This window comes from Lontra canadensis, unplaced genomic scaffold (genome assembly GCF_010015895.1).
Source record: "Lontra canadensis isolate GAN:19392208 unplaced genomic scaffold, GSC_riverotter_1.0 scaffold7, whole genome shotgun sequence".
NCBI lineage: Eukaryota > Metazoa > Chordata > Mammalia > Carnivora > Mustelidae > Lontra > Lontra canadensis.
The window spans coordinates 24,536,979-24,554,818 of record NW_022631001.1 but is presented as its reverse complement, the minus strand read 5'-3'; the positions used below and the strand labels follow the sequence as shown (position 1 = coordinate 24,554,818).

The 17,840-nt window shown below is 41.4% G+C and overlaps 1 protein-coding gene and 1 non-coding gene across 11 annotated transcripts in view; both read right to left on the bottom strand.

The window, feature by feature from the left end:
• The window catches only part of C2CD3 (C2 domain containing 3 centriole elongation regulator), a 143,190-nt gene that overhangs the window by 19,890 nt on the left and 105,460 nt on the right, over positions 1 to 17,840 (bottom strand). For 7 of the 10 annotated variants that reach the window (XM_032853102.1, XM_032853103.1, XM_032853107.1 and 4 more), the window contains 5 exons: positions 17,255 to 17,460; positions 14,918 to 15,039; positions 8,372 to 8,533; positions 4,862 to 5,079; positions 1,075 to 1,996 (listed from right to left, as the gene is read on the bottom strand). In XM_032853102.1, coding sequence (XP_032708993.1) covers positions 1,075 to 1,996; positions 4,862 to 5,079; positions 8,372 to 8,533; positions 14,918 to 15,039; positions 17,255 to 17,460 — 1,630 coding nt within the window. The other 3 variants (XM_032853105.1, XM_032853109.1, XM_032853111.1) reach the window with 2 other exon arrangements.
• LOC116865485 lies at positions 12,679 to 12,815 on the bottom strand. Its single transcript, XR_004382211.1, has one exon. It is a non-coding gene; the product is annotated as a small nucleolar RNA SNORA5 (small nucleolar RNA).

Here is a 17,840-nt window from a genome sequence, read left to right as displayed (position 1 = left end):
TATGATAGTTCAATTCAGTCTATATTTACTGATCCCCCCTCTGTGCTATGTTTGGTGCAGGGGATACAGAAAAAGACAAGGTCCCTGACCTACCTGGGCAGTGTACAGTCTGATGTCTCCATCGTGTAGGGAAAGAAACTGAGGCTCAGAAAGGTTAAATTATAGGTCTGACTTCACAGGGTCTAGAAGGGTAAAAAACAGGCCCCCTGGCTTCTGGGAGAGAAAGATCTCTTTGTAAAACAGCCTCCTTCACCAGCACCTGCGCAGTAACCCCTGCCTACTGTGGGGATGCTGGCAGCGTTGATCTGATTGGCGGGTTAGGCAACAAACGTGAGGGCTGTCAATGGTCCTAAGTGATTTCTTTTTCCCATAACATGCTCATCTGTGTTTCAAAGCAGGAACAGGGGGAATGTTAGGTATCCCTTCCCCCCTCAACACTGCCATTCTGGAGGGGGAGGGAGAGTTGGGCAAGTACATTTCAACTGTGCCCTCTTCCTCTCTCCTTTTCCCTATCACTTGCATTTCTTATAAAAAAAAATAATTAGGCAAGTTACTATAAATTTGAGCCTCAGTTTCCCTACATGCAAAATAGAAATGATAATACTGACCTTCTAGACTTATGAAGAGTGAATGAAAAAATTATGTAAAGTGCCTGGCACATAGTAAATACTTAATCAGTGCTGGTACTCTCCTTTCACCTCTCTCTGCACCCTCCACTTTGATTTCACCTGAGATTAATGGTCTCATTCCTTACATCCAGAATCCTACCTTCAAATGTAAAATACCCAATAGACTGATCCAGTGAATCAGGCTGGGCTAGGCTAATGAATGTGCTACCAACACTTACACCCAACTCAAAGCATCATCCTTCAAGGGCGGATATTAATAGTAGCACCAGAGCACCTTAAAGCCTTGGTGAGTATTCTGAAGGAAGAGGCTTCCTGTACCTCCCAGTGCATTACATGAGGAAGGCCACTGCCCCCACTCACACACATGCTAGGCTAGCCAAGTGCCAGTATCCAAAATGCCTACAAATGACTTAAGGGGCTACTTGTGGGAAATACCAAAGGATACAGGAGGCTCTGCCTCGTGGACACCTCTGTTCCAGACGTTGCCTGGTTCTGCCTGATGTCAGAGCAGTTGATAGGTAGTCCCCGACGGCTTTCCTTCCTGCTCCGGGAGGCTAGGTGGAGAGGGAATTTCTCGAAGCTATCAGCAGAGTCACTTAGTTCACTGGAGGCAGCTTCATTCTCAGTCTGGGCCTCTAGTCTGGGCTCCTGGCCCTGATTTGCTCTTGGCGAGCTCAGTCCAACAGAGGTGTTGCTCTGCTGGGCTCCTGAGATAGTCACTTGTGAGATAAGATGAGGGTCTGCTGAAGCAGGCTCTCCATCCCTAGAGTGAGAAGCCTCACCCTCACAAGCAATAAGACTTTGGCTAGAAGAACCCTGCCCAAGCAGGTGGGGCTGTACCGCCCTTCCTGGACTGGACAGAGGGCTACTTTTGCCCTTGAGCTCGTCTCTGGGGAAATGCTTTGAAGAAGAACAAGAAGGGCCTTCCCTATGCACCTCATTAGGGTGAAGGCTGATGACCTCACTTGTGTCTGACATGAAACTGGACCAAGGGCTAGTTTTGTCTGTCACGGTGGTGATATCATTGAGGGTCCTGGGCTCAATGATGTCTTCTTCATATTCCTCATCACTGTAGGCTGGGCCTGCCTCAGTTTCTTCACTGCTTTGCATCCTTGTAATAGGTACTGTGTGCCCCAGGGACTCACGGAGAATTCCTCTTCCACTTGAAGTCTCTTCAAGAGTAGGGCGAGTTAAGGGGCTTCTGCCCTCATCCGGAGCTCTTGCCAATGGCAGTTCTGGAGTTGTGCTTCGCTCCTCCATGACCATTGTGTCCTGAGCATCTGGTAGGGTGGGAACCTCTCCGCTTCTACTCCTGGCTCGGTGAGAACTCAAAGATGCTTGAGTATTCTTGGTGATAGTCTGCAGATCTGAACAGCAACAGATATCTTACTACAAGGTAGGGCCACAGACCACTCAATTTTCCCATGCTAGGCTCTAGCTTCAGATGTATTCTTGCAATCAGACTTTGAACAAATCTTACATTAATCCACCTGAGTCAGTGAAACTATATTCAAGGCAGTATATAATTTCTAGCACTTTATTCTAACATCAGAGGACCAAAATCTAATCTGTTTATAGTTGTGGTTACATCTGTGGAAAGGCTTTCAGAGACTATGCTCATGCTCAGGAATTCTTGGGAGCTAGGAGTCCTGGCGGGCATGTTCATGCTTCCATTTACTTCAGTAATTACCTATATTAAAAATCAAAATGAGATTTGATGACAGTTATTAGAACTATATATTTTACTTGGAAAATAAAACCAAGTCATCTGTTACCCAAATGGTAAGGCAGGGGAGGTTTACAGAGAAAACAGAGGCAGCATGGTGTGTGGAAAGAGCAGAGACTTTGGGGGCCGGTCAGTCTCGGGTTCAAATCTTTACTGTCACTTAGCAACTTTTTGGTCACGAGCAAACTATCCTCTCTGAACCTGTTCATCTTTAAAATGTGATTAACAGGGGAGTGGGGGATGGGGTAGCCAGGTGTTGGGTATTAAGGAGGGCATGTGTGGTGATGAGTACTGGGTATTACACGCAACTAATGAATTGTTGAACATTACACCAAAAACTAATGATATACTATATATGCTGGCTAACTGAATAAAAATAAATAAAAATTAAAAAAAAATGTGATTAACATCACCCTTTCCACAGGGTTATGGTAAAGAATACATGCGATAAATGGGCATAAGTGGTATGGGACATGTATAAACAGTAAATAGAAGCTACCAGTCATTTCAAATGGTTTTGCAATTAAATGGGAGGGAATAAATCAATAGGCTTAGTAAATGGTTTGTTTGCATGGTTATTTAAGAAGAAAAGGCAAATTTGACTCCTGGAGTATGGGGTCATAGCTCCCTCACAGCACCTAATGGGAATCTTCAGCCTACCTGAGGTGTTGGCTGAATTTAATACATTAACAATTGTCATGTCTCAAAGGGGAGTAGATGTATGAAAACGGAACATCCCTAACTGCAAACAGGAAGAGGAACCAGGAAGCAGGTTAGTTAATCCTGATCCCCTTGCCTAAACTATCCTTTCTGTCTTGGAGCAGTTTTTCTGCTTTTTACAAACCAGCCCATCCTTCAAGGCCCTGCTCTACTGCACCTCCTCCAGGAAGCCTTCCCAGGTGTATCATCTATGGGATGGCTAGACAGTGTTGTTCTACAAAGCACTTAAGACGCTATTGTGTATATTTCTCCCAACAGATTGTGAGCTTCTCAAAGGCAGAGACCACGTGTCTGATTCATGTTGCATTTTTAGAGTCCAGCAAAGGACCTGGCACATAGATGTGGCATAAATGTGATCTCTACTCAGTTAACTCACTCTCAAGCTTCACTTGTATCTACTTGTTTAGTGACTTCTTCAAAAGTGTACTGAGACGTGATGGAGGCTGGAGGAGTTTATTCATTTAAACTGTTTTCTTCGATCCAATCATCTCTCTCATTCACTCTCCTCTTTTAATATACCCATTTAAGGGGTTCCCAATCTGCTTTCACCTTTATTCTAAACAAGCCTCCCTCTGTTTTGCTTTTATGCTTTCTTTCTAGGAGGCAGTTTCTTCAGTTGACTATAGAATGTATGCCTGATGAAAGCAAAGACAATTCCTGTCTTGTCCACTACTTTATCCTCCTACAACTTGTAACACACAGTGCCTGGCATAGTTGCTGCTCAGTAAATCAATGACTGAATATTTCCAAGCAAGTAGAAGCCAAATACAGCATGTACCTCTGGAGCCCTGGCTACCAACAGGTCGGCTCTCTGAGCAAGAGGACAGGAAAGAGGTTTGTACCTAATATCAGTCATGGTGGCTGCTCTCCCCTTTAAACAAAGAAAACTGAACTTATTCATCCCTGTGTACAATACACATCTCTTCCTTGAACAAAAATGACACCCAGGTGATGGCTAAAGATACTGATCTAATTGTTTTCTCACAACTCCCCAAACTGATATATAAGTTCCCAGGTCTTAACCCTGCATTCTGACTCAAGAGAAAGGCGTAAGACCCAGGTGATTTTTTATATGTTCAGGCAAGTTTGAGAAATACTTGTTCTGCAAGAGGCTCTGGGCTGCACAGTGGAATTCCGTGGGAGTTATGAACACTGTTGCCTGGGTCCCACCTTCAGAGATCTGTTGCAACTAAACTATGGTGCAGCCTGGGCACCTGAATTTGAAAAGTTCCCTCAAGAACCCCAATATGCAGCCAGGGTGAGGAGCACCGCTTTATGGGGTTTTTCGATGGGTCGACTACGGACCACTAACATCTAAAATCATACGAGGTACCTGCTAAATATGCAGACTTCTGCCTTCTGAGAATTACAATTTTAAATAAATCTGTAGTTGGTTTTTCCCTGAAAACAGGGTTGCACAAGCTTAAGAACTGCTACTGAAGAACTCACCTAATCCACTCTTGTCTTTTTTTTTTTGGCTGGGGAAACCTCAAGAAGGGAAAGGGGTCAGGGTAAACAGTGTCAAAGAGTAAGCCTGTGACAGCAAGCCACCAAAGACCTGACTTGGGTCTCCTGCCTCTCAGTCTGATGCTCTTTCCACTTCACATGTTTCTGTGCCATGCTTCTACATCTCTCCTTCCAGAAGGAAGACAGTAAGTAAATCAGATAGGGAAAGCTGTTGGTCTCTATTTGTCATGGGGGCTTATCTGAGGGCAGACGTTCAAATGCTTTTTGACTAGGCACCCAGGGAGCATAACTGCTCAACAAGAGGGGCCCTGAGCCATACCCGTGATTAAGGAGCTGACTTGCAACACCAGGTTATTGGATTTCTCCAGGATGCACTGGCTCTCTGGGTCTAGGCTGCTGTCTCCAGGTCCACGATGATCCCTGTGGCTCTCCTGACATTGCAAGATGTTATGAGTCTGAGGACTGAGGGGCAGTAAAGGCTTGGAGAGCTTCTGACTGAAGTACTGCTGGATCTGATCTAGCTCATTCAGATTCCTCCTGTAAAAAAAGGGAGAAGACCAAAGGGTCATTCACTGGGATTACAAGCATCTTTGCATTTCCCTGACAGTCCACTGCTTCCCAGGATTTTAGTACTTCCAGTACTTCACTTGGTCTATTAACACTAGGACTGACCCTGCCCTCCCTCTCCAATCCATCAATTCATCCTTTACCAGACTATGATCATGCCGCTCGAGACAACTTTCCTTCCTTCTGTCTGGCTAATGAGATTCCTCTTCTGATGTCCAGTAAAACCCCCACCTCCTGTAGGGAAGGAACCATTCTTGACTACCATTCATGCCTAGTCTTCACATCCTCTTACTCTGACAGAGGAAGGCCTTACTCTGGACTAACACTGGCCTATGCTACTCAACAACCATACCCAATCCTTCAAGTAAGTGACCTCTCCTAGCAAGTCTTCCCTGAACCTCTAAATTGGGTTAAGAGGTCCCCTTTTGTGCTCCACAGTTCTGTACTCTCCAATCATATCCATTTCCCCTGATGTACTATGAGCTGTGTGCTGCTCCCTTTACATCTGCTGTACTCAGCGTAGGGCTTTCTCCATGATGATAGATGGGTTCTGTCCCAGCTGGGTTCATTTCCGCCTCACACCTCTGAATCCTGGAACCTGAGTTCAATCTATTCCCCTTGCTGCGTCCCTATGCTATTTAACTTTTAAAGTGCTCATATTTCTCCTTTCCAAAAGTCCATCAACCCAAATCCTTGGGCCACCTCTCCTTTGAACTCCTTCACTCTTGGCATCTCCATCAACATTTTGTCTTAGATTTCCCCTTAGTTTTCTCATTACGTGTCAGTTTCCCAAACTAGGCCGTGAGCACTTGGTCATAGAAGACAGTATTTCAAACTTTTCTCTCTCTCTGGTTCACTCACTGTGCCTGGTGCACTGGCAAAACACAGAAGCTAAGTACCTGTGAGGTAAACTGAAGGTCTCTCTATCCTTTGTTAGGAACTACAGTTTGCATGTCCTACAGTCAAATTCAAATTAAATGAGGGAGCACAATGCTGATCCTTAATCTGTCACTAGAGACCACAACTCTCAAAATATGGTGGATTTACTTAGGTGTCTACATCTGGGTGTACATCATATGCTACCTGTAGCAGGAACATGCAAACAACTGAACCTGGTGGGACTTGAGAAAATGTGCAAACCCAGCTGGCCTTGTCAGAGATTCTGGTTATAGAACCTATTAACACTAAGCTGCAATTTTCTCATCTGTAAAAAGGTTTATTAATATTTGCTCTGCAGGCCTCATAGTATTGCTGCGACTCAAATGAAGCAGTTTTAGGGCTCTGTGAACCCAAGGAAGTCACGTGAAATTGGTATCTTGTTTCATCTCCACTGGGTAGGGAATTCATCTACTAGCAGTTTTCAAAATGTGGTTCTAGGTCTAGCAACATCAGCATCGTCTGAGAGCATATTAGAAATGCTAATTCTCAGGCACTATCCTGGACCTACTGAATCAGGAACTGCATAGGTGGGTCCAGCAATCGCTGTTTTAACAAGCTCTTAGTGTGACTCTGAAAAGCACTCAATTTTGAGAACCACTGCTCTAGGGCAATGGTTTTATAGCCTGGCAATTTGGCCCCAAGAAGTCTTTTGGCAACGTGTGGAGACATTTTTGGTTGTTGCAGTCAGGAGAGGGGTGCTACTGGTATCTTGTGGAGAGAGGCCAAGGCTGCTGCTAAATATCCTACAACACATAAGACAGGCCCTTACAGCAAAGCATCTGGCCCAAATGTCAGCGGTGCCGACACGGAGTGAAACTGCTTTAGGGTGCAGGAGAGCTTCATTCTCTCTTTTCTCAGTGAATGACCCAATAAAATGCAGCCACACTGTTAATGGTTTTACTTAAATAGCCTACAGTCTCTGGCTGAGAATCTAAAAGGAGAATCTGAACATACCACTTTCTTGTGATATAAAAATCTGAACAGTTTCCCATAGTCTATAGTGTGACTGTTCAATTCTTTTAACCCATGTTCCACCAATCAAAAACATTTTGCCACTTCTTTTCTGAGTTTGCTTTAGGAAACCAAATAATAGGTTAGTTTTTCCAAATACAAAATGTCAAATATTTTCCCCTCAACTTTACACATTCTCTTCCTCCCCTCCCCATCACTTTCCACTTGAGAATCATTCATTCTTAAAGTCCAAACTCCTAGCTAACATTTAAGGCACTTCAAAATGGCCCCACAGAACTTGTCCTGCTTTTTACATTTTTTTTTTTTTTTAAAGACTGATTGACTTGAGAGAGAGAGCGCAAGAGAGAGCGCGTGCATGTGAGTGGGGTGAGGGGCAGTGGGAAAGAATCTCTAGCAGTCTCCCAACAATGCATGGAGCCTGAAGTGGGGCTTGATCCCACAACCCAAGAGGTCATGACCTGAGCTGAAACCAAGAGTCAGACGTTCAACTGACTAGGCCCGTTGCTTTTTACATCTTATGCTCAGCTGTATCCTAACTGTACTGCTGGTATTCCTCAAACTTGACTTGCTGTTTTATCCCTCTGGGTCTTAGTATGTTTTCTGCATAGAATGTCTTTCAAATTCATTGACCTGCTCTTTCAAAGACCAGTTCAAGTGTGACTTCTTTAAATCTTCCCATGACCAACTTAGAATGTTACTTATTCCTCCATCTACCCTTGGCCAGAAAACCTGCAGCTCTTATCACACATCATTATAATTATCTGGTAACAGGCTATCTCCCCCTCTGGGAATGGCAGAGCCAGGATCGGAAGCCAAGGCTACTGGACTCTGAAGCCAAGACCTCACAGCACCACACTTCTTACTATATAACCCAGGGGCTGACTCAGATGATCTATAATGGCCCCTTCTTCTCTGGCTCAGATGCTGACTAAATTAAGAAAGAGATAGGGAAACATTAACAGGACAGATGCTAGTCTAGAAGAATTCAGTGGTTGTGAGAAGACAGACAGTGGGCAGAATGAGGCTCTGCAATAACTTTAAAGTAGATACGAAACTATATAGATGTGAGGTAGTTACTACGTTTGGTGAATAACCTCAAGTTCCTGTGTTACTAGGTGGACCAGTAATAGAACCTGTGAAGGAACGGAAGGCCCCATGCTTGAGAAAGGTTGATCTATGAGGAATCCCAAGAGGTTCCAGGGTCCAATTCAGCAATAACCTAGACAAAAGTCCCTCCTAAGCCTCTCAGGGCCGCGGCAGCGGACAGAAAAGCAGTCCTGCCCGCTGCTGCTGCCAGTTATCTTGTGCTTCACTATGGTTTCCTGTGTCTTTTCTCAGCACAGGGCCTTACCTGAGAGAAGTCAGAATGGAAGTATGGGAGGACAAAGGCAATGTGGTCAGTTTGTCATCACGTGGCAAAATCGCCTCTCCCTGCTGCAGGGATTCATGAAACCGGCGGATATTCTGCACATGCTCTTCATGGCGTGATGCCTGACTTCTTGTGGTACCACTTCTGTCAGGAATAAATGGGGCCAGAGTAAGAAATAAGAAAACTCCTAATGTGACAATCAACAAGTAACAAATAAAATGGCATTGCAAATCCATTCCTATTACCATAATTCTGGCTTGGATTACAACTATCTTCCAAATAATCTTGCCTTCAGTCTTACCCCTTTATTTTTCTCTCTCTTCTTTAATTCCAGTGTAGTTAACATACAGTGTTGTATTAGTTTCAGGTGTATAATAGAGTGATTTAACAATTCCATACATTACTCAGTGCTCATCAAGATAAGTGTATTCTTAGTCCCCTTCAGGGTTTCACCCATCCCCCTACCCATCTCCCCTCTGGTAACAATCCGTTCTCTATAATTAAGAGTCAGCCTCTTGGTTTGTCTCTTTTCCCCTTTCATTTGCTTTGTTTTTACAGTCCACACAGGAGTGAAATATGCTATTTATCTCTGACTTATTTTTTTTTAAAGATTTTATTTATTTGAGAGAGAGAGAGAGAGAGAGATCACAAGGAGGCAGAGAGGCAGGCAGAGAGGGAGGAGGAAGCAGGCTCCTTGCTGAGCAGAGAGCATGATGTGGGACTTGATCCCAGGACCCTGAGATCATGACCTGAGCTGAAGGCAGAGGCTTAACCCACTGAGCCACTCACACACCCCATCTCTAACTTATTTTGCTCAGCATTATATACTCTGGATCCATCCATGTTGTTCCAACTGGCAAGATTTCATTCTTTTTAATGTTTGAATAGTATTCCATTGTGTATGTGTGTGCATGCATGCACACCCCCCCATCTTTATCCATTCATCTGTGAATAGACACTTGGGTTGCTTCCATAGTCTGTCTATTGTAAATAATGCTGCAATTATAAAAAATAAACACGAGGCTTTTGCCCTTTGAATTCATGTTTTTTGTATTCTTTGGGTAAATATCCAGTAGTGTGATTCCTCAATCATAGGGCAGTTCTATTTTTAACTTAAAAAAAAAAAAAAAGATTTTATTTATTTACTTGACAGAGAGAGAGAGAGAGAGAGAGGACAAACAAGTGGGGGAGCAGTAGGCAGAGGGAGACGAAGAAGCTGAGCCTGATATGGGGCTCGATCCCAGGACCCTGAGACCATGACCTGAGCCGAAGGCAGACTCAATGAACTGAGCCACCCAGGTGCCCCTATTTTTTTTTTTAAAGATTTTATTTATTTATTTGTCAGAGAGAGAGAGAGAGAGCACAAGCAGGCTGAGTGGCAGGCAGAGGCAGAGAGAGAAGCAGGCTCCCCATTGAGCGAGGAGTCTGATGTGGGACTTGATCCCAGAACTCTGGGATCATGACCTGAGCCGAAGGCAGCCGCTTAACTGACTGAGCCACCCCAGGTGTCCCCCTTTATTTTTAACTTTTGAGGAAAGTCCATACTGTCTTCAACAGTGGCTGCATCAGTTTGCATTCCCACCAAGAGTGCACAAGGGTTCTTTTTTTCTACAACCTTGCCAATATGTTTCTTGTGCTGTTGATTTAGCCATTCTGAAGGTGTGAGGTAATACCTCATTATGGTTTTGACTTGCATTTCCCTGATGTTGAGTGATGCTAAGCATCTTTTCATGTCACTGTTGGCCATGCGTAGGTCTTCTGTGGAGAAATGTCTGTTCCTGTCTTCTGCCTATTTTTTAATCAGAGTATTTGTTTTTTGGGTGTTGAGTTGTATAAGTTCTTTATGTATTCTAGATAGTAACCCCTTATTGGATACATCATTTGCAAATGTCTTCTCCCATTTAGTAGGCTTTTAGTTTTGTTGGTTGTTTCCTTGCTGCACAGAAGCTTTTTATTTTGATGTGGTCCCAACAATTTTTGCTTTTGTTTCCGTTGCTTAGGTGGACACTTACATGAAGATGTTGCTATAGCTAATGTCAGAGAAATTACTGCTTATGTTCTCTTCAAGGATTTTTATGGTTTCAGGTCTCATAATTAGGTCCTTAATCCATTTTAAGCTTATTTTTGTGTACGGTGTTAGAAAGTGGTCCAGTTTCACTCTTCTGCATGTTACTGTCCACTTTTCCCAACATCATTTATTGAAAAGACTGCTTCTTTCCTATTGCATATTCTTGCCTCCTTTATTGAAAATTGACCATATAAATGTTTGCGTTTTCTATTCTATTCCACTGACCTATGTGTCTGTTTTTGTGCCAGTCTACACTGTATTGACCACTAGAGCTTTGTAATATAAACTGAGAGTCCAGATTTGTGATGCCTCTAGCTTTGCTTTTCTTTTTCAAGACTGCTTTGGCTATTTGGGTCTCTTCTGGTTCCAAACAAATTTTAGGATTGTTTGTTCTAGTTCTGTGAAAAATGCTATTGGTGTTTTGATAGGGATTGCTTTAAATGTGTAGATTGCCATGGGTAGTATAAACATTTTAACAGTGTTTGTTTTTCCAATCTATGTGCATGCATTGTCTTTCCATTTTTCTTTTCACTTTTTAAAGTAGGCTTCACACCCAGCATGGAGCCCAATGTGAGGCTTGAACTCACAACCCTGAGATCAAGACCTGAGCTGAGATTGAGTTTTGGACACTTAACCAACTGAGCCAACCAGGAGACCTTGTCTTTCCATTTCTTTGTATCATCTTCTATTTCTTCCATCAGTATTTTATAGTTTTCAGAGTATAGGTCCTTCGAACTCTTTGGTTAGATTTATTCCTAACTACTTTACTATTTTTGGTACAATTGTAAATGGGATTGTCTTTTTGTTTTTCTTAATTTCTTTCTGCTACTTTAGGGGGATAACATGAGCAAGGAGAAGGGCAAATGGAGAGGGAGAAAGTCCTAAGCAGACTATAAGCTGAGTGCAGCACCCAACATAGGACTTTATCCCACAAATGTGAGAACATGACTTGAGCCAAAATCAAGAATCAGATGCATAACAGACTGAGACACTCGGTTGCCCCTTACTCCTTTAAATGTTTGGTAGAATTCACCTGAAAGCTGTCTGGTCCTTGGCTTTTCTTTGTTGGGAGTTTTTTGATCAGATTCAATTTCATAAGCAGTCTGTTCAAATTTTCTATTTCTTTCCGTATCAGTTTGGTAGGTTATATGTTTCTAGGAATTCATCCATTTCTTCGAGGTTGTCCAATGTGTTGGCATATAATTTTTCTTAGTATTTTCTTACAATTATTTGTATTTCTGTGGTATTGGTTATTATTTCTCCTCTTTCTTTTGTGATATTGTTTGAGTCCTTTCTCTCTCTCTTTTTTTCTGGATGAATCTGGCTAGAGGTTTATCAATTTTGTTGATTTTTTTTGAAGAAACAGTTCCTGGTTTCATTAATCTGTTCTATTCTTTTTTTTAGTTTCTCTATCATTTGCTTCTGCTCTAATCTTTATTATTTCCTTTTGCTGGTTTTGGGGTTTTTTTGTTCTTTTTTGAGCTCCAAAGGTGTAAGGTTAGGTTGTTTATTTGAGATTTCTCTTGCTTTTTGTGGTAGGTCTGTATTGCTCTAAACTTGCCTCCTGGAACAGCTTTTGCTGCATCTCAAAGATTTTGGACTGTTGTGTTTTCATTTTCATTTCTCTCCGTATACGTTTTGATTTCTTCTTTGATTTCTTGGCTGATCCACTCATTGTTTAGTAGCATGTTATTTAACCTCCATGTATTTGTGATGTTTATAGTTTTTTTTCATATGGTTGATTTCTAGTTTCATAGTGTTGTGGTCAGAAAAGATGTATATGACTTCAATCTTTTTAAATTTGTTGACACTTGTTTTGTGGCTTGATATGTGATCTATTCTAGAGAATGTTCCATGTGCACTTGAAATGAATGTGTATTCATTCCACTGTTTTAGGATGGAATGTCCTTAATATATCTGTTAAATCCATCTGGTCCAATATGTCATTCAAAGCCACTGTTTTCTTGTTGATTTTCTGTTTGTTTCCATTGATTTAAGTGTTACCTATTCTCTTTTATAAATTCTCCACATTATAGCCTGAGTGATTTTTTTTTAAAAACATAGGTCTGAAATAACAATAAGAACAACACTATTTATGGAGTCCTTATTAATGAGCCAAGCACTGTTCTAAGCATTTGTGTACTAATCTATTCCCTGTTTAATCACCATTGTTCCTTTCTAGCTTTGGTCGCTCTTTTTTTTTTGGGGGGCGGGTGGCAAGAGGTGTCTGTGATCAAATTTATCCCTGAGGCCCAGCACAGTCGGGATCAAGGCCCATGGATCACAGTGTTTCTGTGGCAGCCTTTTGGGCCAGTGCCAGCCATGGGATGGGCGGGCACTGAATTTGACATAGCTGCGGTGGTTTGTTTTGTTAAATCTATAAAAAAATTTTCAAATTTCTTAGCAAGGTATTCATGAACTTGACTCCAGCAATAATTGTCTTCTCTTTAAATATTAGCTTCATTGAGATAGAATTCACATACAATTCACCCAGTGAAAGTGTACAACTCAATGGTTTTTAGTATATTCAGGGTTGTGTAACCATCACCACGTATTTTCATCACCCAAAAAAGAAACCCTATACCTATCAGCAATCACTCCACATTTCCTCCACTCCCCCAAACCCTCAACCCAAACCTCCTAGCTCTAGGCTACTGCTAATCTACTTTCTGATTCTGTAGATTTGCCTAATCTGAATAATTCATATAAATGGAATAATAACCATATAGAGTCTTTTGTGACTGGCTTCTTCCATTTAGCATGTTTTTAAACTTCACCCGTGCTATAGTATATATCAGTAATTCATTCCTTCTCATGGTTGAATAATTCTCCATTATGTAGAGATAACACATGTTGTTTTTCTATACATCAGATGATGCACATTTTGGTTGTTTCCATTTTTAAGTCATAAGGAACAATGCTACTAACAAACACTCATGTACAGGTTTTGTGTAGACATATGATTTTACTGTTCTTGGGTATATACCTAGAAGCGGAATTATTGGATCATATGATTTCTCTATGTTTAACCTTTTAAAAGGAAGTGCCAGACTGTTTTACAAAGCAGCTGCACCATTTTAAAATCCCATCCCTGGGTGGTTCAGTCATTGGGTGTCTGCCCTTGGCTCAGGTCATGATCCCAGGGTCCTGGGATTGAGCCCCCCATCGGGCTCCCTACTCAGCGGGAAGCCTGTTTCTCCCTCTACCACTCCCTCTGTTTGTGTTCCCTCTCTCACTGTCTCTCTCTCTCTCTGTCAAAAAAAGAAATAAAATCTTTAAAAATAAATAAATACATAAATAAATAAATACATTTAAAAAATCCCACCAACCATGTATGAGGGTTCTGGTTTCTCCACATTCTCCCAACACTTGTGATATTTGTCTTTTTGATTAGTTATTGTAGTGGGAGTGAAGTGGTATCTTATTATGGATGTCATTTACATTCTCCTGATGGTTAATGATGTTAAGTATCTTTTAATGTGCTTACTGATAATTTGTATATCTTCTTTGGATTGGATGTTTTCAGATCTTCTTTGGATGTTTATTCAGATCATTTGTCTTTTTTTTTTTTTTTTTTAAGATTTTATTTATTTAAGGGAGACAGAGCGAGAGTAAGCAAGCATGAGCACAGGGCGGTGGGGAGGAAGGCGAGAAGCAGGATCCCTACTGAGCAGGGACCTCAACTGGGGCTTGATCCCAGGACCCTGGGATCATGACCCGAGCTGGAGGCAGAGGCTTAACACACTGAGCCACCCAGGCGCCCCTTTTGGTCCATCCTTAATTGGGTTATTTGCTTTTTATTATTGAATTATAGGAAATATATATATATATATATATATATATATGAATTCTTTATATATTCTGGATATAAGTCTCATCATATCTATAGGTTGCCTTTTTATTTTCTTAATTATGGCATGAAAGTTTTTAATTTTATAAATCCAATTTACTTTTTCTTCTGTTGCTTCTGCTTTTTGTCTCTTATGTAAGGAATCATTTGCGTAATCTAAGGTCATGAAGATTTACTCCTGTTTTCTTCCTTTGAGAGAATGGAATATGCTCTAGCCCCGTTATCCATATGCATGTCTATGGTTGACGTGGTGAAGCATCTGGATGGGCTAGTTGCTCTTTATAAAATATCCCGGTTCCTACGTTTGGAAAGGGAAGGATCTCAGACAGCTGATGACTGATTTCAGGGATAAACGTTAAACGTTAAAGGCCTCTAAGGAAAAGAGAACAGCATCCTTTCCACTGAAGCTACCCTTCTGATAGCAGTAAAAGTTCTAGTTTCCATCTTATAAAAAAAAAATTTGCTTTCATAGGATCCTGGAGTTCCCAGTGGTTTGACAGAACAAAGCTATTTCCCTGTCTCTAGTTTCTTCCTCTAATAAAGTAAAGAGAGATGACAAACCAGTTAGCAGACTTTCAACTCTATTTCTTCCCATCAAAAATTCACTTACCTCTCAGGAGAGGAGAAATCAAGTTCCTTTGATGAGGTGTGACCAAGTTGTTCTGGGGTCCATCTTGCAATGCTGCTGGGGAACGCAGAGGCAGGGAAGGAAAAGGGGCGATATATTGGGTTCTGTAGAAACAATGAGAAAAATGGTATGTCTGTCACCACAAATCCTTTTGGAACAAAGAAGTACAAATAAGTCTGTAAATTTGTGTTTAAAAAATTTATTGTATGTAGATAAATATAATTTGCTGAGTATTTTCTGTGTTGAATGCTGTACTAAGCAATTTACATGCATTTTCTTATTTGAACTTCACAATAATCTTACAAGATAGGTACTATTATTATTCCCATTTTATATACCATGCTATGAGATTACTTTTTAGTTGCTTTATTTGTATTTATGCTTGGCTCTTCCAGCTAGTTTGTGAACTCCTGACTGGATATCATTTTACCTTACATGTGAAGTGGTATTTCTTACCTCATGACTACAGGGCTAATGTGAAGAAAAGACCTTCTTACACAGTGACTGTTTAACTCTTTGTCACTTTCTCACGCAGTCATGCATGAGAGAGACGCCCACCCTGCCAGAACCTGGGCCAGGCATGCATGATAACAGAAATGAAACAAAACAAAACAAAACAAAACAAAACAAAACAAAAAAACAACCCTAGAATCTTTGTGTTGATAGAGCTCCCTCATCTGGGACAGTCTGGAAAATTCTTTCTTTTATAGTTAAACTCCCTGAAAGAGTATCTGTTCTTACTATCACTGATTCCCCTCTTTCCATTCCCTCTCTTTTTATTTTTTCTATAAGACAGAACAATGATTTTATTTGACAGTTAAAAAAATACTTATTTTTAAAAGATTTTATTTATTTGTCAGAGATAGAGAGAGAGAGAGCACAAGCAGGGAGAGCAACAGGTAGAAGGAGAAGGAGGCTTTCCACTGAGCAAGAAGCTTGATGCGGAATTCGATCCTAGGACCCCAGGATCATGACCTGAGCTGAAGGCAGATGCTTAACTGACTGAGCCACCCAGGCATCCCAAAACATTTTATTTAAATTCAATTAATTTAACGTATAATGTATTACTGATTTCAGAAGTAGAGGTCAGTGATTCATCAGTTTATATAATACCCAGTGCTCATTATATCATGCGCCCTCCTTAATGTCCATTACCCATTTATCCCATCTCCCTTCCCCTCCAGCAACCCTCAATTTGTTTCCTATGATTAAGAGTCTCTTATAGTTTGTCTCCCTCTCTGGTTTCATCTTATCTTTTTTTCCTCTCTTCCCCTATGATCCTCTGTTTTGTTAGAACAATGATTTTAGGGACGCCTGGGTGGCTCAGTCAGTTAAGCATCTGCCTTCGGCTCAGATCATGATCCCAGGGTCCTGGGATTGAGTCCAGCATCAGGCTCCTTGCTCAGAAGGGAGCCTCCTTCTCTCTCTGCCTCTGCTGCTCCCCCTGCTTGTGTGCTTTCTCTCTCTCTTTTGGAAAAATAAATAAAACCTTAAAAGAAAGAAAGAACAAGGATTTTAATGTAATAGAGTTTTTAAAAAGTTTAACCAATGTGGTTTCAAACTCCATGATGCAATTAATCTTATTTTATTTAAAAATTAAGATACAGCCATTTGTGACAACACGGATGGACCCAGAGGGTATGATGCTACGTGAAGTAAGAGAGAAAGACAAATACCCTATGATTTCACTTGTTTGTGGAGTCTAAAAAACAAAACAAATTAATAAAGAAAAAAGCAGAAACAGACCCATAAATACAGAGAACAGACTGATGGTTGCTAGAGGGGAGGGGGATGGGCAAAATCAGTGAAGTAGGTAGGAGATACAGGCTTCCAGTTATGGAATAAATAAGTCATGGGAATAAAAGGCACATCACAGAGAACGCAGGCAATGGTATTGTAATAGCACTGTATGATGACAGATGGTGGCTGCACTTGTGAGCATAGCATGACATATAAACTTGTCCAATCACTGTGTTGTACACCTGATACCAATGTAACCCGGTGTGTCAACTACACTCAAGTAGAAACATTTTTTTCAATTGAGATACAGTCAGTGTATTATAAAGTTCATCCTTTGAAATTGTTCAATTCAGTGGTTTTTAATATATTCAGAATTTTATGTCCATCACCATTGTGTAATTCTACTTTGTCACCACTGTGTAATTTTTATCACCCTAAACAGGTCACGAGGTCATTATGAGACACAAATACATAATGTGTTTTGTAAGCTGGAAAGCACCAAACACATGTAAAGGATCTTCTTACAGATTTGGCTCAGCAGAACGCTTACTGGTTAAGACCGTGAATCAGCATACGTACCAGCAATCCTGGGGTCTGTACCCCACGTCTTGATTGTCTTTCTTCTTTTAAGTGCATCAAACTCTCCAGAGGGGAGATAGCAACTTTTATCTGCCCCTGACACTCTCCACTGAAGTCTGTGATGTTGTACCAGCCACAGACAAACTGGAAGCCAGAAAGAAGTGGGGAGAGGTCCACTGAGGCAAAGCCAATCACCCTCTCCTCATCTGTGGGGGAAAGAGAAGAACTTGGTAGTGTGGCTGGGCAGGTCTTGGCACTGACATTAGAGACTGCACACAGAGAAGCTGAATCAGGGGTCTGTGGGGGGGTGTGTGGGGGCTCAAGTGATTCCAAAATCAACACTGAAGACAGATAATGAGAATGAGAGAGAGAGCCTGCTTTCACTACCAGAAATTCCCTTTTTGTATGGCAGGGAAAAGCTAGCAGAGTTGAGTTTTATTCTCTTGATATAGGCAATTGGAAAACAACCTTAAACAGCAGATATTTCTTTTCCCTACATTATCATGTCTCAGTGATTTTCCTCAGGGCAGTGGGTCTTGAAAGAAATCATTTGAAAGGCCATCACCCTTGGAATTATGAGGGATTT